Genomic DNA, 22,002 nt, shown 5'->3' on the forward strand with positions numbered 1-22,002 from the left:
AGTCATCTTCAAGGAGCATATCCAGCAGCGTTAAATTGAAACATGGGACGATTCAAAGGTTAAACGATTATCTTAATGAAGAGGACATTCTAGACGTACCTGTTTTTTTTTGCTACCAGTACATTCGCCCTCATGTACTTTGAGAATGCCTATGAATATAAGCACCTTTTTATTTATTTTTGTTGGTGTAGTTGCATCTATGGTGCTTTACTTACTTAAAGGATTAACACTGCAGTAAGTACAGAAAAGTTAGAAAGAACTTGAACTCTTGAAGATCACCTATAAAAAGACACATTTTTATCCAACAGTGTCGGAGCCATTTAATGACAGCAACTTCTCATTACAGAGACGTTACCATGGTCCTCATAGTTGCTTGATGGTAGAAGAATTTGAGTTAACCATATATGCTCTAGTACATGAAAGCCTCAGTAACATTTCCATAGGCAAATATTGTACTTTTAAGCATTCAAATCCAGGGCAGAGAAAGCAGCATTGGGAATATTGATTGCTTAGATAGTCAAACTGCTCCAACAGGCCAACTATTGTCCCTCAACTGTTTTGCTGGTTAACAGGAAAAGTGGAAAGGTCCTAAACTTTAACCGCCACAAACCCTCTTGATTAGAGTCGTAGAATAAAGCAGTGTAATTCTATTTATTGTATACATGATTAAGGGTTCATAATAAAATAAAAAATAGAAACCATGTTGTTCTTTTAACTTTTTATGGTTGACTGTATATGTTCATGCCACTTTTATGTAATTTGTATTCTTAACGTCACGAGTTAGCATCAGTAGGGTATACCATTGAGAGTAAACCCAGTGGGAAGAGACATTTTGGTTGATACAGCAAACACCAGATACTCTGCCCACACTGTTGAATAAAGGGGTACATACCCCATTGATCAGTAAAGGGAAGGAATGTAAAGAGGCCCAGCAGGGGGTGAAACCGACCTGGCCCACTGGGCCTCAGTGTGAAAGCCACTTGTGTTCTCCTTCCCACTGAGATGTCGCGGGCTATAGGGAATAAATGTTATTAATTTGGGGCCTGTTGAAAGAGTGAATACATGTCAGAACAATGGATCCTCATCTGTACAGCTGAACTGCAACTTTTGGATAATTACATACGAAAGCACCGTGTAATATCAATCGTAGCGTGCACATCGAGAATTTCTTTTAGCAAAGTGAAGAAAATGTTGCATACAAAAAATTGTGGGTTAAATCCTTAATACCAGTAGTTTACCAGGCAATCCCAGTAGCATTACTTTTGTACTGCAGGGTCTGCAAAATAAAGCGTGACTGACAGTTTTGACGGATTGATTTTGACTTACAAAACTGTAACAAATGACCACGACTTCAGTAATAAATCGACAAGTGGATAAGTGAGTCGGTTTCTACGTTTGATGCTTTTTGTCCTGTGCGTTTTTGACAAAAAAAAAAAAGTGCTTAGTAACATTTTGATTTGAAGATCAGTATGTTAAGTGAAACGGTGTGATTGGTTGGTCCCTGTGGTTTGGCGGGTTAAAGGTGGAGAGAGGGACCAGAGGAACCAGCTTGCGTCATGAAGAAATGTGGCCGAATGAGGATGGAAAACAATAGATGCATTTCAGCATGTTTCTCGCACGTCTGTGTTTTAGATTACACGTCACCAATGATTGGTGGACAGAACCTTACAATGGAGCTCCCCTGGGCTTTGGTCGGAACGCCGTTTAAGGTAAGAATTTCTATCTCTCCGGGTCCAATAAGGATGCTACAGGCAAACCCTTTCCTTCACCAACAGAAAGTGCGAAAGAGGAATAAATGTCTCTTCATGTATAGAACCACATTAAAAGTTTCCCAAATCCCTTTTCTTCCTATATTAATGCTCGGTTTCAGCAAGTAGGTCCTCACTGCTTGTAGATGTCGGAGTTGCTGTGTGATTGGCTGATTAGCAATTGGAGTTACCAGGCAACTGAACAGGTGACGGAAAGGGAGAGAGAGAGAGCGCATGAGATACCGAGAGAGAGAGATCAAACAAAGACCAGCAGATACTGGGTATGATGAAAAGATTTTAAATCTTGATGGATTTTTATTAGAAATTAATGTTTTTAATTAAAATCCTCAAACAGCATTTAAAGACATAACATCTCCAATTATATTGTTGAGATTTCTCGACGGGATGAGGTCAGTTGGCACAAATTGTGATTGGTGGCGCTTTCATGTGGAACAATAGCCCGGTTGACAGCATAAATCCTGTTTGGGATGAGACGAGTTTGCTCATGGAGCCTGGTGATTTGTGAGACATTTTTCATTGCAGGACATAAAGCTCCAGAGGGATCAGATAGGTTGATGGAGGAGCTTTTTTGTTAAAGCAAAAGGCCATTAGGAAATGTCTGCGTCTTGTTCAGTGTGTGGAATCACAGTAATCAGTTTGATGTTTTGTTCAATTTCCCTAATTTATTTTTTAACTTTGTTGTTTTAGCTTTGGGTTTTAGGCTTTTAATTCAGACATGCACTGAGCATGATATTGACGATATGCTCTTTGATGCTTGTTATTAGTGATGTGTTGATGAGGCCTCACGAGGCAGCTCATGCTGTATCATGATTCAGTTTAAAGGCCACTAGATGTCACCCTCGGTGAAATTGATTCCATGAATTAGTAGATAAGAGCCAAAGATTATGAATTAGAGAGTCATCATCAGTCATCATCACATTATTAGGACTGAATCTTTATCATGTTGTTTAACTGTAAGGTGTAACCCCCCAGGAAAATGTATGTTGTTGCTCTCGGAGCAATATTATCAAGTCACTAGAAAGACACACAAAGTAAGTAAGTAAGTAATTCAAGGATTACTGAATACCAGTACTGGCCTGCACAAATAAAAATGTCTTAAGATGATTCGAGGTTTCTCAGGCTCAGTTTGACGGACTCACCTAAGTCACCCGAGTACTGACTCAACCCTGGAACCTTAACATCAGGCGCAATAACCAGTTTCAGTTTTGTCCACATTTAGCTGCAAAATGTTTTCACTCATTGTATGATTTCTAGCAAACAATTGACTAAGCTGTTCAGCCTCTGGGGCACAGTTGCAAGTATTAAACCATCTCTTTAATTACCAATGCTACCGATGTTTAATACCAAAGCTTAATTGTTTGTTTTTTTAACACGGCGTGCATTGGTGCATTTGAGTAACTAAGCTGTGTTGATAAATAGAAGTTTTATACATGCACTACATTCCATTGTTAATGATCATTGTGCAGACATTTTGCTCCGACAAACTGAGAGGGAAACGGCAGTTAGCTGGCATGTAGTCTTGGGGTCATCGCTGCCAGCATGACAGCAGGTGTCACACCTGGCTGTGGACCGCTGACCCATTGATCACCATCTGGACACATACACAGCAGTTTTGTATGGCTGCGGTCCTAAACATTGCATTCCCTGCTAATGACAACTGTTATCAACACCTTCTGGGAAGCCTGCGGTGGGGAGGGAACCATTATTCCTGTTTTAGCTGTTTTAGTGACCAGGTTTATGAGGAGGTTAGTGACTGTACAATTAATATTTTCTGTAATAGTAGTCAAGACTTTAGCTAACCTTTTTTAAAATAAAAGATTAAAATAAAAGATTAAAATAAAAGACTACATTTAAGAAATGTTAAAACACGGGCAGTAATAAGAAACAGTAAAATAATTGTTTTAAACAAAATATCTTCTCTTACTTATAGTAAGCACAATTAAGCGCTTTATGACCCTGGTCTAGAAATAACAATGACTTACTTACTTACTTACACAAAAGCCAACTGGAGGATCAATTTCAGCTGCCTCATCAGTTAAAAGAATGTTTGCCCTGACCCGAAGGTTAAATTGTCGGGTTGACAATGCTTTACCTTGACCTTGACAATAGACAAATAGTCTGTACACCTCGCATATTGGGTGTTGGTGGTCATAAAGGTGGACACATTCATGTTCCTTCTTCAGTTAAGGATGATGGCAAAAGCTGTAAAAGCAATAGCACTGGCCTGAGTGAGTGGACCATATTGTGTGGAAGGACTCCAGTAGAGTCATTGTCTACAAATGATACATGATTGGGATTGGTCAAAAGTGCTGGCTATCCATCAGAAGTGGCCTCATAAAGTGGCTAACATAAGACCCTATAAAGTCCAATTGATTATTCCACTGAAAGCAAATTGTCTGAAAGAGGGTCAACCCTGTGGATTCCGAGCAGGAACTGTGTGATGGGTGGATTTACTGTCACTGTATGAAACACAATCATGGCTCTTCAGAGCAAGTGAGATGGGTACTAAAGGCCTATTATAGGACAGATCATCCAAAGGGGCCTGATCTAGAGACTTGAACCCAGGTCCCATTACGGCCCCCAAGATCAATTGAAGATCTGCCTGGGACGCAAAGGTCTAATGGGGGGCCTAATCCTGGGAGGCATTGATCAGCGGTGCATTCCACATAGACAAAATCCCAGATGAGGACGCTCCACCACGTAGAGACCATCGCCGACAGAATTAATAACATCCCGGTGAAATACCAAAGGATTTACCTGATACTGGAGCCAATCGTGCAGCTGGAACGTATCCTGTAGTGACAACCATCTCCTTCATTATAATAAGCTGGGCTAACCAGCCTGAAGTTGGCAACATCACACAGCTACTTATAAAATCAAATTTACACTAAATTTACATACCAAGAAACACCACACATGCACACTGTGACCAATAAGGTTAAATCAATTATTATCTTTTTTAATTCAATATTTCTTATTTCTTTGCCACATGAATTCTTCCCACCTTTGAAGAAAAAGCCTGAACACAAATAAAAAAACTAAATCCAAGCAGTGAGTTAATCATTTCTAAATGAACACAACTAGCACATGTTTACTACTTTATTGCTGAAGCCTCAACCAGATCTTGTTGGCAAACAATTGAAAAAAGCAGAAGAAAGAAATGCTTCAAGTAGCGAGGGACTTAGACTGCAAAGCGGCTTTGCAGAAATGGTAACCCTGGGAAATTTGCAATGGCTTTTCGATGAATAACAATGATAACCGGATTGACTGCTCATTATGTTGAGATAATATGAGATCCTTAAGTACATATATCGATTAATTATATTTCTGAAGCCGTTATATGATAATGAAAACACCACACACCAGCAGAAATAATGCACGAGTCCTTCTATTCCTTGTTTACGTGGACAGACAGATTGTTTATTATTATATATTATGTATATATTTATATTTATAGTCTTTATACTTTTATTTTGTATTCTTGCATTTTGTTCTTTTTATTGCACCTTGTTCTTTTTCTTGTTTTTTAATGAATGTATCGTCTGCTGTGAATATGAAACCCAATTTTCCCAAAGGTCTGTCTTTCTGTCTACTTGTCCTAATGGGAATCCTGTTGTCCTTTGTCAATTTCACTTTTATATGTGCATATCTCCAAACACTCCCCGATGGACACTATTAACCATGCTTAATCTGATTTACGTAGGTTTGTCTGCAACACGTTGCACCTGTTTCAGTTTTGCATGTGTCAAAATCCATCACTATGACCACTTGCATTAAAACATGAAATGGTGCATTTATGCAAACATAATGGTCGTTGTCAAATTTGGGCCATGCTGGGGTAAAAAAAAAAATGGAAAAAGTGAATCTGGTGATATCCTTAAATATCACATATTCAACAAAACATTCATTTTGCATTTATATTTATGTGAAAGTACAACTATGAACATATTTTCTTTATTGATAATTGACATCTATTCAAATAGTGAAGTTTGAATTTTGGGTGAACTAATTGTTCAACAATCCATTCAACCATTGTTTCTTATTTATCTTCTCATTTAGCTCACTATCTATTATTATTGGTCAGATTTACTGATATGTTACTAGTAGTAACTGTCTTATTCCGTCTTACTCTTGACACTCACTCAAGACATCTACTGGTGGCTGATAACATTTCTCATCAGCCTTATCTAACCTATATGTAGAAAGAAAATAGACAAGGATAAGTTGTGATTAAAAAACAGAATAAGACATGGGACTTTTGTAGGAACTTCTAAATCAAAATGTTTCTTTACGTAAGCATTTCCTGTGTTTCGTCTGCACACTAAACATGTTTTTTTGATCAACACACAGTTTCATAGATGAATCCCAAGGTCCTGTATTCGAAACAATGGGAAAGCACCTTGTAATATTCAAGCGTTTTAATTAATATGTTGTGTTTTTGTTAAGGTGTAATTTAGTGTAATGTGGTGTCCTTCGATTACACAAACAGGTTTATTTCTCTTTCTGACCCTCAGACGAAATAGTCCAAGTTGAGAAAATTCAGCTTGTGTGAAGATATAATCGAACTCAGTCCCGTCTTTATTCGTCCATATATTCAGCACTTCGTTTTCCACAAAAGTGTCAAAACAACACTTTTACAAGGTGAATTAGGCCCATAAAGGTTTGGCGGGTAATGAAATAGTATTGTTCTGTCACGGTCCTTTCACAATAATCCAAATGTAGCATGTCATTATCTCATGCTTTTTTTTTTTTTAATGATTAACATCCAAGCCTTTTTATAGATTTTATAGATTAATTTACACAAGTAAGATGAAATCCAAACCATGACTACCTTACAAACCTATGATAATGGCCAGATAAATTTAAACGGCAACTAATGGATCTAATGGATCTTAAACGGATCTTGGACTTCTATTGTACTCATCAATATGTGTGTGTTTGTACAAAACTCCGACCTCTGAAAATGTTCTTGAGATGAAATCTCGTCTACAATATTCAGGCCCATTTTTTTTGTGTTTAGTTTGTTCATACATCTTTAATCTATATAATATGTTCAAAAAAAGGATTCTAAAATGGTGGAAAAATAATGCCTGGCACGATCATCTCGTAAATAAGAAATAAATAAGACAATACAATTTAACTGAGGCAAACAAACATTTTTACTGCTTCGATCAGATTTAGAAAACATTCATCACCAGTATTGTAAAACAATGCAGGTATTTTTGATACAGTATTAAACGTATAAGATGAACATGAAGCAAGAACAATGGCATGTCTACAGAGTCCTTTAATTATTGTCATGATCGTCTCTTGGGCATATCTTTGATGTTACTGACATACAGTATATCTGAAACACCAATACACATATGTCATGCTTTTGGACCAATCTAGGCAAACTGTTGTCAGCCATGTGATGTGGGAATGTGCGATCGTTAGGGATGTGTAACAAATTACCGATATGAATCGGAAATCGGTTTTGATTTTAAAAGATGCGATTGATTCACAAGCCTCCGGACTGATCTAGGTGTACAAGAATCGGTCGATGGCCCTATTATAAAGTTATGAATCGGTTTATTGTATCAGCAATCCAGCATGGAAGCCCTGCTTCGGTCGCGGACGAAACGGCTCTTCGAGTCGGCTCTTTATAGTGAACGACGGAGCGTTTTTCTTTCTCTCTTTTTGTCACTTTTTTCTCTTCACACCGCATGTGATTGGTCAATATCTGTCTGTGCCTTGTGGTTGCACTGAGCAGCGGGGGGTGATGCAGTAGTTAGACTCGCAGCAGGAGCTCATGGTGATGACACAGAGAAATGTACTTGTTTCTTTTTGTCAGTAGTGAAAATTGAATATTAAGTTTGTTTTCATTGTCAGAGAGGCTTTCCAAAGTACTAAAAGTGTAATGTGTTAAAGTTAAAATACACGGTGACATGGTTCTGTGTTCGCATGTCAAAAACAACACAAATACTTGTTTGCTAGACTTTTTATTAAACTTATCACTATGAAGGTACAATCTATAATAGGAACAATATCACATTTTAAGGATTGATTTCATCATTCATAATATAAAATGTTTATTTTAAACAAGGAGGTATATAGGATTACTCTTTAGGCAATTGAATCAGGTCAACTGGACTTGGTTTTTGTCTGTGTCTGCGGGCGAGTCAGACGTGCCTGCTAGTCTCTTGAACTGATGAAGCCCCTTGGATAATGAGTGAAACGTCTTCACACACAGAAAACAAGTCCAGTCGACCTGATTCAATTGCCTAGAGATGCCTTTGACCTGGACAAATGAGAATTTGCACAGACACATTGGATGACATCATATTGCACTGAATCGTACGGAATCGAATCGGATCAAATCCTTACCGAGTCGAATCGAAATAGTTTTCAAAATGTATCGTTCCACAATCGTTTCGTAGCCTATGTATCTAGATATGTATCCAATCATCTTATATCAGAGAGACCCTAGTGAATGTCCTTTTCCAGGATCAACTCCCAGGTTTTTCTACTCTTCAGTACTAGTTGTGGTGTAGTTGCAGAAGAGCTAAGGCAAGCCAAAACATCACTCATCAATATGAACATTCCATAATCACTGAATTATTTGTAATTGTATACATTGGAATATAATATTATAATATGAATTTTCCTTCACGTTTTCCCGCAATCTGATGCCAACCTGATCTTGATGACAGAAAAAAGGTCCACATCAAGTAATAATATATGATAAAACAAACTGAAAAAGAAAAGAGAGATAGAGACAAGGACACACAAACAAAGGAATACTTTCTTGACTAATATTAAATATACATAAACTAATACTATTCATCAGCTGAGTGCTTACGTTGCACTGGCTAACAAACCAATTTGTATAATACTCTTGATTAATCAGGTAAATACGTTTCAAATGACCTTCTACTGTCTTGAGCCAAACATTTCTTTTTTCCAACAATGAAATAAACCCAGAGAGAGCTTTCATCCACTTTGTGTGATGAAGACTAAAGTTCTTTGTCTTCTTTGTCCTCTTTGTCGTTGCCAGTGATGTTTCGTTGCACAAATATTGCATATTCTTCTATAAATGGTTTGTATTCCAACAAAGTAATCGTGAGTATTACTATTGTTATTGGTTTCACCATCTCTTCTTCTGACTTCCGACTTGGGTGATGTCATTCCGAAGCCCTGAGTTCCAAGGTAACTGAAAGGCTCCATAACTGAAGCTTGGAATATGCTACTCTTTCTCTTGCTGCTAATCCGTGTTTTGTTTTGCAATTTTCTCATTGATATAAACATAAAATGTTAGGCATGGACTTGGAAATCTAGCTTTTGGTCAAACAACGTCCACACATCCCTTCTCTGGGGGTTAATAACCCACTGTTTTATATTGTGAGTACGTGATTCATATAAGTGAACGATAACCCTGAGTTTGAATGGACAACTTTTGTTAATTCCTGACGCAGGAATGTTAGTACTGTCGGTAGCTTATACCGTGATGAACGGCTTCACAAGTAAATGATTAGCTCATAGATTGATGTGAATATAATTCGAACAAGAACGGACTGTGTAAATACCATGGATGAATAACCGAACCAAATGTGGATATGAATAAATCAAAAATCTCCTTGACATGCTACACGTACCATAATGCTGTGAAATTATTCTTTTTTTCCTCTCTTCAAATTAGCTGAGAATAAATCAATAATAGGCTGAATAAAAGGAAATGTAAAAGGGATACAAGACGCAACAATAACAAGACCTTATCCCATTTATGTATCTAAAGACATGCACATGTAGCAGCTTTTTCCTTGCAGACTTCAACATCTGGCCAGATGTGAAACGATGGGACAGATTCACCCAAAAATCTATATTTTGTCTGCCACGAGTTGTCAGTTTCGCTGGCGTGCAACACAAGATCTCAAACCAGCATCTTCTTCTCTAATTAGCCCTTAATTAATGCAGCCCGCCGATGACCTAAATTCAACTTTAACCAGCCAGACACCCCAAGAAGAACTTTTAGTGTCGGGCAACTCACAACAAGGCCGAAGGAATGTAGAGCAGTGCTCCCTCTCACCCTCCTAGGCCTTGAGATGACATAGAAACAACCGGCAGACGTAGACATATGTGCTCTGAGACTACATGTTGTGTAATGTACACCCCCCCCGTGTGCTCGCAGGCTGAGATATTACTCTGGCTACAGTAACCACCACAGGCTCGGCAGAGGTCATTTGCATACTTTATGACTCTAGGTAAAAGGAGACAGGTACTGCCGGAGGAGGTAGGACGCTGACTGTCAGTCGGCGGGAATGATTAGTGTCTGTGTCTTCATCAGCTGAACTGGTCGATTCCTTTGTTGCCCGGAGATGTGCCGACTTGACAAGTGGGGGTAGGTTATTATATACACTTTGTTTTTGTGCCAATGGGGGCACATTTTGGGGCATGATTTTGTCTGTCCGCTGTTGTTGTTCTCCGAACCCCCCTCAGGGACTGAGTGTGTTCTCAATGGTGGATCAAATGGAGCGCTCACACTTGTGCTTATCTTGGTTTGAAAGCGTTTAATAATCTCTCTAGGCAGACTGCTTGAAAATGGCGAGAGGAGAAGTTTAAAGCCCAGCAGAAGGCGAATTGAAAAAAATCTCATTCAGGGACTCATCCAAATGTTTGTTTATAGCGGCCTCAGGGAAATGCGGCTGAACTTTGTCTCTAGGACCAGGTAATCATTAACTGTTACGTATTGATCACGTGCAACAGCAGCTCACTTTCGCACGTTTAGAAACAAAGTGCATGTCATCATCTTTTATTATGAGATTATAATATGGGATATATATATATATATATAATATGACAGTCATCCGCTGTGGAAAATGATTGACAGGATCACACCGGCAAGCAGGTACAACAGAGATTTGCTACATCTCTATTTCCTGTAATAGTCCGCGACACAGTATATATGACAGATAATGGTGATGTGTTCTGCAATTGGGACTAAATTGAAGATGATAGAAAAGCACTCCACAGTTTTTCTAGTGCGTGATGCCTTCAGCTTGCCGTCCTACTCAACCATATTTGAAACAGGTTTTTTTTTAGTGACCTGTATTTTACTCATTTTAGTAACTGAAAATAACTGCTATTTAGAACCTCAATAATTATTTTAATATCAATATCAGTCAATTTTTAACGTTTTTCCTGGAACAGGTTTTACTATATTTTGCATTATCAAATGAGCGCTTTCCTTTTAAAATGTTACAATTGATAATTAGACGTCCTATGTGAACGTCTATTTATGAACATGACTTTAAACTCTTCATACCTCTCCCAGTCCTTATTAGCTTTTGGTAATAATGGTTAATTTAATATGTTAAAGGCTGGGTGTTACATATATAATGGATGATATATTTCTACTGGCTCAACTTTGCATTTCAGTGGATTGTTTTGTCTTCATCAGCCCAAAAACACAAACCATACTTTAAAAACATTGGCATCAATAATTCACATTTTTGAAAACACAACACAAATGTGAGTCTCTTTGCCAATTAAGGGTCTTCTCAATGTCCTGAGGGAAAAACTGACTCATGCTAAAAATCCATTAGAATTTTTGCAAGTGTGATTTTTATTCCACCACCAAGGCCAGTGGATAAACCCTCAGAATCCATAGCCATCAATACTCCTGTTAGGATACATTGAGGGTTTGATCTTGAAAAAGGAAAAAATGATTGAAAAAATGATTGAAGATTTGAAAAAATAATCCAACTATTTGCTTTTAGCAGTCTTTTCAAATTTAAATCGTTCTGTTTCAACACAAATATCCATCAATCAAATGCTCACCTCGAAGGCAGTAAAATACAAAAGAACAAGAACATCAATTAACACAAAAGTCAATCTGAAGAAAAGTCTGAAAAGATTATTAACAGAAAATTAACTAAATTAATTCCTATGGTTCAACACAATAGACATTTCAAAAACAACCTTGCATGTTTTTGCAAAAAAAAATAGGTTAAAATAATACTTTATTTAAATAGAAATTGCTGATACCAATGATTTTCTTTTATCCTCGCTAGCTAACTTAACCACACAATAGCCTCTCTTTTTAATTGATTAAACAAAACTTTTAAATTGCAAAACCTAATCTGAACAACACTTTATATAAACACCGAAAACCTTTGGAGGAATATAGCTGAAAACAATAATTGCTAGTGTATTTTAATAAAAGCCTAAAATTAGATGAATATTTTGGAAAACTAAAATGTGAAAGTGCAGACAACTGTTAACTTATCAAAGCCACAATGTAAACTTCACTTATCACTTAAATAACACTGTCTTTCTTCATAAACAGGAGCATTTCTGTCTTATCGCCTGAAAAGCAGGTTAATTTAACTGCTTTACTGCTCTTCTGTTAGCATCTTGGTAGATTTCCAACCAAGCACAGTAACAGTTTTTATCTCAGAGACTGGCCTCTTTTTTGTAAATCAATCTATCATAGTTTATACATATTAGTATTCTCTCATGAAATAATAATGAAAAAACTGACCAATTGTTCTGTGTAGCCCTATTTGAAACTACTTTTCAGTCTAGAGGGTTGTTAGCAGGTCAACACAATTTTAGCATTTACAACAGCAATGCCAGAACTCCATTGATATTGTACTATTCACATTATTGATTGAGTAGTATGCTGAAATAACATGGAGGTCATATGTTTCCCTCTCTGTTGATCTCTCACTCTTTTCAGATTATATTGCTCTGCTACATAAGGAAACAGTCAACTACACACTTACCAGAAGTGACGGACTGATGAAACATTGACCTATGTTTTAGTGCTCAGTAGGTGGTGCCCTTAGTTTAAAAATAACGTGAGGTGTCAATAGAATTCATACTTTGAATCAATAGATTACAGAAAGTGCTATCTAGCAGACTAGAAATAAAGAAACCTCTTCATGAAGCTTTATCAGACTCTTAAGATTTACTAGTAACACTTTTACATGGTTGATGTTGTTCTTTAGTTTATTTATTTTCGCATAATTTATTTTAATAAAATGTAGTGTGTTTAGCTTAAACATACATTAGCAATGTGTTAAAGTATCATCAGCGGTACACTCTCCTTTACAGATCGGTTGTGTTGATGTTATATAGCAAACACGTGAGAATACAATCACATCAGATGAACATACACAACTATTGCTCCTGAAAAAAAGATGACATTAGGACTTTCAACTCAATTTGGAAAGAATTAGGTGGAAAATAATGGGAATGGTTAAAAAGTATTTAAATAAACACAAGCGAATAAAAAAAAATGTACACAAATATTATATAAATATAAATAAGGGTCGAGTGTTTACCAATGGGCGGATGAATCCTTGCCAACATTTTAGAGCCCAATTGATGACTGTCTTTGCTGAGTAGCTGTTTTAATGACACTGTCATGCTTAAGCAAACTGTGTCATCTGTAAGAATTAGTGAGGCCTCATGATACGGTATCGGTTGTTTAATGATACAGTGTCTTCATTTTAAAAGGCCACTAGATGTCACTCTCTACTTTATTACCTTTGGCTCTGATCTACTGATTCAATGGAACCTGGCTTAATTTTCATTGACGGTGCCATCTAGTGGTCTTTAAACTGTATCATGAATCATCAACCCATAACTAGTAGATACTGAGCTTTAAAAAATGAGAAACCTGCCTCATTAACAACAACTTCTACAACCCATTACTAGTGTTTACCTTTTCGTAAAAGAGAGGAGCATCAGAGGATCTAAAGAAGGTACATTTAATATATATATACAGTATATATATATATATATATATATATTGTTGCAAACCCCCTACTTTCCTTTGGGAACCCCTGTTTTCATCTCAGAATCAAATAGATAAATAATCCCCCTTTTTTCAAGCTTTCAGCTACCGTTTTTTACGTCATTCCTTAAACCCAAGAACAGTCTTTGATAAAACTTTAGACCTCTGCCAATGGAGACATGAACCTTCCTTCGTTTTTTTCTGAATGTGGGTAATAAAGATTCCCACAACAGCAGGGTGCTGCACAAGCCCCTAGGCCTTGGAAAGTGAATGATTAGTATTGCATCCCCATGATGCATTGCTCGCCTGTATTAAAACCAAACTCTGCCTTTTATTCCCTCCAGGTTTTATTAAGTGGGCCAGTTGCCATAGTGACGCTTGGGCAGGATATTGCCGGGATAAGCTGTAATGGGTCTCCTGACACAGTTCACTCTGCTCCTATGGAAGAACTTCACTCTGCGCAAGAGACAAAAGGTACATGCACCAAGCCACTTTAGCAATTTAATGTGTGGGTATATTTACATAGATTGAACGGCCGTGGAGGCAGAATGAGGACACAGTTGTGGGTTTGTGTTGTGCGAGAAAAGCCACAGTGTTTAAAGAAAAGAGAAAGTAATGAAGGCGGTTCACAGAGTAAATCACCCCCTATAGATTTAAGGTTCTTCTTTCAGGGGAAGAACAAAAGCAAGTTTACCTTAATGCAAAACAATTTAAATTGTCACCTTCAATTTTTCCTAATCCTTTTCTTGTGAATCCAATGTCACATTGTCTGTAGTGCTGATCTAACAAAGTCAATGTGGCTTAATGAATCGAGAGTGAGATGGATAAATGCTTCGTCTGGAGGGCAAATGCTCTCTACTGCTTTTATCAAACTCGTACATTCTGAATTAAGCTTATTGTCTCTACAAATGCAATCAGATACTCCAACTCATTATGGGATTTCACAGTTTTTCCATTCCTCTTCTCATCTACTGGTCTTGTTGTCCTCTTCTCGAACCATGGGCTCATGCAAACATATTCAAGTTAGACCCAGACGCCCCAGCAATTACATGGACTTCTCTGTACTGGAATTTAAATCTCCAGCTAATTCTGTTATGGTTCAGTTGTTAAACGTTTTAAGGCTTTTTTTTATCACTCTTCAACAGCTTCCTCATTCCAGTTAGATGATCTCACGCTGATGTATCGTCAATGTTATTACCTCTGCTGTCAGCATACAAGGCACAGAGGTCACAGGATTCCGGTTGATAAGCAACAGATAAGAGCTGTAAGTTCGTCACAGGGGTCAGCTGTACTTGTCATGAAATCTATTTAGCCTTAGAATCATAGCTAAGGCAGCATCAGCTGCTGTTAATCTTTAGAAATAGCAGCTGGTTGCTACATTTTTGGCCAACCTCGTTCAAAACCCACGCACATTCCTGAAAGGTTGTCATATTCAGAGTCAAAAGAAGATGAAGGTGTCCTCTCACTTTCATGTTCAAGAAAAGGAAATGTGCTTAAGTCAACATGAAACACTATTAGCTGGAATATGGAGGATTTAGCAAGGACAATGACGCTTGTGCAGGCCTTGTGGAGGTTAATGACCAATTATAGGAATGCCTCACCAAGCATTTTAAGATTTTATAACAAGCGTGAAACTGATTTTATGGTTCAGTATTTCACATAATTTTAGAGGAGGAGATTATCTATTCACAAAGAGCCTGGTGTCCGATGGCGAACGCCTGGGGAGCTGAGCACTGAGAAAGTCCCCAGGATTTCCGTTTCTTAGCTGAACCTTTTTTCTTTTCAAATGCATTATAATAATTCACTCTCTCAGCTGCAATACGTCCTCTGAGAGATGCAGACCAGAAGGATTAATGGTCTGAAATGGAAATGATTTCTTGTTTTTATAATGTCTATGCAGCATCGTTTTGAATAATATCTCTTTTTCAAATTAAATATTGAGAAAATGGAGAATGTGTTAAACAAACAGATTACATGTTTTAAAGCGACTGCTAATGATGTTGCCCGTAAAACTGTGCTTGAGTCACATCAAAAGAGAATAAAATTAATTGGTAAACCATTCTGTACTGCTTAGTTCAAGCAAACAGTATTAAATGTAAATACTCAATGTCATAGTTCTTGCATTCATTTCACATATTTTCAAATGATTATTTTTTCAGTTTCTGAAACATTTATTGGTTCCAAAAATCTTGGAAATACTTATTTTATAAAGAAAATATATATATTATCCGAAACACCAGCTTGTTGACTTCCATTGCAAGTACAAGCAAAAATCCAATAAAAAAAATTATGCAGTGCTTGGGTGACATTATTTGTAAATCGGTGTTTGGAGAGCTCAGTACTGTAAGTAAAAGTGCATTTAAGAGTCCCATATATTGATATATGTATATATAATGTGGTATAGCCAGCTTGCAACAGCTAAAGTGATACTGTTGTAGCAATCGACAGTAAAACCTCGGCTGATAAACCACAAAATATAATAATGTGTTCTAGGACGCTGAAGTCTCCAAACAACATTACAAACTAATTACATTTTCCTATTGGAAGTGTTTTTATTTGTCAGATGTTTATATCACTTAACTTCTATATCTTCAACCTTATACTATATATATACATATATTCTTGTGAGCAATGCTGGAAAAATAGCTCAATTGTGAATGAATGTGATGGTGTGTCCACTGTGGAACACCAATGCTGAAGATAGTGATCATAAGCCCAGGCTCCCCTCAGGCTTTCCTAATGATCAACCACTTCTTTGCCAGATCCTCTACTAACCACATTTTCCCATGACCAGACCTGCAGTGAGGAGCTGGAACTACAAACAGACTGGTTTGACAACAATCAAATAAAAAAATAAAAAAACTCATTTAAAACTCCAAAGTTTACAGTAAATAGCTGCATCGAGTTGACACTTAACAGACTTTGAACTGGTCAAGACACACTAGAGGTCTTGTTAAAAAGGGTCCAGCAAAGAATCTCTCACTCCATTATCTCCACCTTCTCCAGAGGCTGGATGAAAGGAAAACTGACAAATTGCATCACTGTTTCGTTCTGGTGCAACTGGAACCGCCTTCAAGGGGGGGTTAGGACAGAAGAAACAAGGTCATTGGGACCTCAGTTCCTTCCGACCAAAAGATAGCAGATCAATACTATGATACGATTTGACCATTAGTCATTAGCTCACCCAACATATTTAAGATACTACCATTTAATTTAAATATTACTCAAAATGTTTAAAAGTTTAATAACCATCAGGCTTACAGTGTATTTGTATCTCCAGAGGGATCAATAAAGTTGATCTATCTATCTAGCTGTCCCTTCTTACATGGGTTGAGCAACTGGAAGTAACTTCATTCCATCCATCTTCAGCAACTTATATGCGAGTTAGGTCACAGACGTAGAGCAAAGGGGCCACGGCGTTCTCATGTCAAGTACTGGGTCTGACTAGAGGTTTTTTTCCAGTTATAAATGCCCAACGACTTCCTGAGGGAAGCATCCAGGAGGAATCTTAAAAATGTGTCTAATGTGTCTTTTTTTTTCGATGTGAGGGAGCAGAAGTTCTAGTTCCCTTTCAGTATTAAATGACTGAGCTCTTCAATTTATCTCTAAGAAAGAATCTAGATAATCTTAGAACTTGACAAATAAAACCCCAAAAGATGCTTGAAGAATTCTTCTCTAACCAGGACAGGATACCTTTTACGACTGAAGAATATATTTTCAGATTTCGAGGAGCGGTTCTCATACCGGCCGCCTCATATTTAGCTGTAGAATCCTGTGAGGACTGAAGGTCCTGGCCATCCTCGGTACCAAGTCATCCTCATAAATCCTCAATGAGGACCTGTAGTCCCCCCCTGACAATTTTCTCCATAAAATTGTGAACAGATCAAGGGCAGCCAATGCGAAGTATAGCCCTTTCTGGAGAGGAATCTGACTTAACTCCAAAAATGCAGACTCTGACTCACAGGGAGTTCAATACTCCTGAAGTGTGTGAATGCCCTGTATGTGAAGCACAGTCTCCAGTTGCAAAAGGTGTGCAACCTAATGCACATCTCCAGATTGTATTTTGCAAAATGACTCAGCCGTGACTTACATTCTATATAGATCTCATCATACTAGAGTCACAGCCAATGAAGAGCTTTTTACCACAAGCCTGGGTTACAACAGAAACTGCCTTGAACTTTATATTCAGACATGTTTGGCCAAAGTGTATTTATTATTATAAGGGAAACTACAGAAGTTGTTGCAAATGTTTTATGTCAGGGCCAGACTTTACATTAGTATTGAGGTGGGGTTCACTTCTAAATGTATTTCAGCACATTTGCAATTTTCCATGAAAACATTTCATAAAAAATACCATGAGCGACCTTGTGAATATTTGAGGTTAGTCATTGTTGTGTTTAACCGTGTGTGCAACAGTTTGTATAGAATTGGCTTTGGACAAGTTTGCTTTTATACCGTCCATGCTGCTGTGGTGTGCTCTACAAGGAAAAATATTTTTGTGCTAATTTAACTTGACCTTGAGCTTTAACAAATGTATTTCACCTTGACTATGTGCCTCAGTGTTTTGTTCCAAGAACCACTTATGCCTCACAAACATAGAAGCTTGTAATAAAACAAGGTTCAGTTAAATGTTGAGACTAAATTTTATCAGCCACATCTCTGGAAAATCTATTAAAGGCTCTACAACTATTTAATCCTTATGAATATGAAGGATTGTTGATCATTTTAGTTAAACATATGTGAATCATAAGGGGTGAATACATAGTTTTTTTTAAGCTTATTTTCTTGGGGTTACCTGCTTCTACTGCTGGACATGAATGATTCTTTTAACAATGCTTAACATGTCTCTGTAAAGCAATTAATTATAACTTCACGCATATCTTCATAACACATTGTAAATATATTCATAATGCACCCTATAACTGTAGTTGTAAACGCTTATAAATGTTCATAATACTGATATTTAACTGTAATCATACCACCACATAAACCATTTAAATCAAAGGGTAATTTAACACGTCAAAAAACGTATAGCAACTCACTGATAATGTTTATATAGATCATTTATTAATATCTATTTTTAATAATGCTATGCTTATGAACTTTTATATAACAAGAGCAGTTTTGTCGTTTTACTTAAATAACCCAATGACCACTTATAACCTTTTTAATGCATTATACCAGTGATCATTATCATTATAAAGAGTTGTAATACGGTTGTACATGTTTATAAGCATTGTATTAAATTATTTGTTATACTTTGAAAAATAACCAACTTGTAATGGTTTTGCTGTATTTCTCTATCACTGGAATTGCCGTGTGTATCCACAGCAGTATGATGCAGCACAGCCACAGCCAGTGGACATAACTAATGCCACATTAGTAATGATGGTTGGATATCTGCTGCATGTACCATAAGAAAACAAACATGCATCCAGAGGACACTGGGATATTTTTGTGTGTGGTTGTCTGCATTTGTGCATGTTTGTTTGTGTGCGTATGATGAAGATAAATATTTAAATGAATGCTGTTCAGAGAATTAAACTATTGAGAGAAATATTTATCACCATCCGTTGTGAATAGATCTAATTATTCTCTTATTTAAATGACACTTAAATCAGCCGTGAAAATCCCCAAGTTTGAGTTTCTGTTAGTGAAAGGCATTATTGAGGCAGAATAAAAAATGATGTATACGAAAAAAGTTTCTTTATAAAGTAATTTATCGTTTTGAACAGACTTGAACAGATGCAGTTCTAGTCATTAACATTCTGCTGTGTTTGAGACTCAAGTGTTGCCTCATCATTAGTTTACAGCAGCGAGATATAAGGGATGCACTGAACATTCGACCAAAATGGCCGTGATTGGAATTTTGTTTTTCAGCCCAAAACTTAGTTTTTCGGTTTTAGTCAAGAATTTTTAATTTCAGTGTATTCTTAGTAAATTCAAGAGGAAATATAGTGTTATTTTTCCCAAATTACTACAAAATAAAACATGTTGACAAGTTGATATTCAGTGCTGTCAGTTAACAACACGTAAAAAAAGTATTACACAATTCACCAGACCAATCGATGTACACTTCATGGTGTGACTGCCCTTGGTATCGCGCTAACAATTCGAGCAACGGAAAATTAACACATCAAAGTGCAACAGTACCAATTAGACAAATGGCAAACAAAGAGAAAAGCGAGAGATTGAAAATGAATAGAATCTGTGAAAAGGAATGCTGTCATTACTAATACTGTGGCACGTAGTTTTGGAAACCTAATGTAAACGTTTAATTTGACAACAACATGTTAAAACAGTTTTCATAAAGTCATTGAAAAAAGTGGAAATATATTAAAAAAGGAGCTCTACAGTATTAAATCAGAATCAATAAGTGTGAGTAATGGACTAAGAGCTACTTCTAAGAAACATTACATTAGAACTATACTTGTTTGAATTTACAATCAATAATAATTAAAAGTTCATCCAACATGTTCTCAATGTAAATTTTTAGTGCTCACACTTGGGTTTAATTGTCTGCTGCAGTGAATACTGTACATTTATATGCTTGGTAAAGTTAACTGATGTGTCTTTCAGGTGCGACTGATCGTTGAAATTGTCTGGCCTCTCTTCCTCTTCTTCATCTTGGTGGCGGTTCGACAGACAAACAAACCGTTCTACAAAGGCCAATGTAAGTAGACATCTGAATGACTCATTGTATCCAGTTAAGTTTTTCAAAAACCCACACCTGTGTTTTTTCAGAGAAAGGCAACGAACGATTGAATAACTTTTCTTAACATTTACAGGTCACTACCCCAACAAAGCCATGCCCTCAGCTGGCATGCTGCCATGGCTTCAGGGAATGGTTTGTAACATCGACAATCCCTGTCTGAATTCCCCGACACCTGGAGAAACCCCGGGCCAAGTCAACAACTTTGAGAATTCCATGTATGAATAACACATTTGCCTGCTTGTTCTCCAAACACAACCAGATTGTTAATTCAACTTTATTCCTATCCAACAAACACAGAATTTCTGGGATTTTAATTGATTTCCAAGGCCTTCTTGTAGACGGATCCATCCTCAGCAAGGTACAGTTACTGGCCGACGATGTTGGCCAATGGAATTTGCTGTTGGCACAGACCAGCTTCGGTAATGGTGAGTGGAATTGATTGAATCAACAAAAAAAAATGCAATTTCAAACGAGGTTGTGTTGATTTCACATTTTCTTGGCAGACTCTTGGTAGAAATTAAGCATTTGCCTACTTGAGCATTGATGAAGTGAGAAATTGGACTTCGCTCTGGTCGTTCACGATGCTTTCTCTTAAGCTTCTTTCGCAGATATAGTAATCAGTATGGGAATAAGTGCAGCGATAATTTTAAATACGACGGTTCATTCCATCACAATAAAGGATGCACATGCACTAATCATACCCTGAGATCAATGAGCAAAGACCAGACCAGTCAGTGGAACTACCCCTCACAGAGGTGCAATATGGATGAGGCTGGAGATGGATTGACTTTAAAAAGTCAAATAAATATATATACAGTATATATATATATATAAATATATCGCTACCTCACAAACTACTTCCCAGCAGTTGGGTTTTATCCCAGGATCTATAGATCATAATCTTGTCTATCTTATTACTCGATATCAATCAAGCAGCATATTGTGTAATTCAAACCAGCACTAAAGTGAACTGATGTCGACAATAAGAAGTCGGGAGTATTTAGTGACTACATATGTATATATTACTCTTATACAATTCACTCTCTTGGATTTGAACTTACAAATAAATATACCAACCATTTGGGCCAATACACACGAGTAGATGAGATGTTGGATTTGAATGTAGCCGTAATGGGCCTCGACCAACATATCATTTGTTTAATGATAGTGTAACCACTTCATCACAGGTGGTTATTTCAAGGCCTGCTGGTGTGAGTGGTAATAAAAGAGACTCAGGGAGGCCTTTGAGAGCTGTGAAGTTTGCAGTAAACTCTCAAGATCAATCCTACGACCCATTTGATACCCATGAATGAGGCTAATTCAAGGGTGTGTTGCTCTGGGGGAAGTGCAGGAGATGGAAATGTTTTATCGAATTTGGATCCCTTGTATCATCTCTGCAGCTTCACCCACAAGTCCATCATGGAAAATTGTGATGGACACTGAATTGTTCTTGCATGCGCAGTATCATCGTAAACATATGAGGCTTAAGTCCAGTAATTCCAGGAAATATTTATATATAAAACAATATTCCATTGTCCTAAATAAGAGATTGAGAGTAAAACATTTATTCTATGAAGAATAAAAATTCTGTCTCTGTCCTGGCTCTTATTATGTGGTTTGGACCTGTTTGGGAAATGAATAAACACACAGATGGGTTTAGACCATATATGAATGCAGTTTAAGGCAACAGCCTGTTGGTCTGCCACTGAAAAAGCATTTGGGAAGGACCAGAGTGACAC

At 37.2% G+C, this 22,002-nt stretch overlaps 1 protein-coding gene across 1 annotated transcript in view; it reads left to right on the forward strand.

Moving 5' to 3' along the window:
- Window positions 1–13,810: 13,810 nt before the first annotated feature.
- The window catches only part of LOC148082304 (phospholipid-transporting ATPase ABCA1), a 148,069-nt gene continuing 139,877 nt past the window's right edge, over window positions 13,811–22,002 (forward strand). The window contains exons 1-4 of the mRNA XM_087789468.1: window positions 13,811–14,022; window positions 20,128–20,221; window positions 20,337–20,478; window positions 20,561–20,688. Coding sequence (XP_087645594.1) covers window positions 13,957–14,022; window positions 20,128–20,221; window positions 20,337–20,478; window positions 20,561–20,688 — 430 coding nt within the window. The 5' untranslated portion in view covers window positions 13,811–13,956. The remainder of the gene's footprint in view (window positions 14,023–20,127; window positions 20,222–20,336; window positions 20,479–20,560; window positions 20,689–22,002) is intronic.

This window comes from Callionymus lyra, chromosome 4, assembly GCF_982586985.1.
Source record: "Callionymus lyra chromosome 4, fCalLyr1.hap1.1, whole genome shotgun sequence".
In the NCBI taxonomy this organism is placed as follows: domain Eukaryota; kingdom Metazoa; phylum Chordata; class Actinopteri; order Syngnathiformes; family Callionymidae; genus Callionymus; species Callionymus lyra.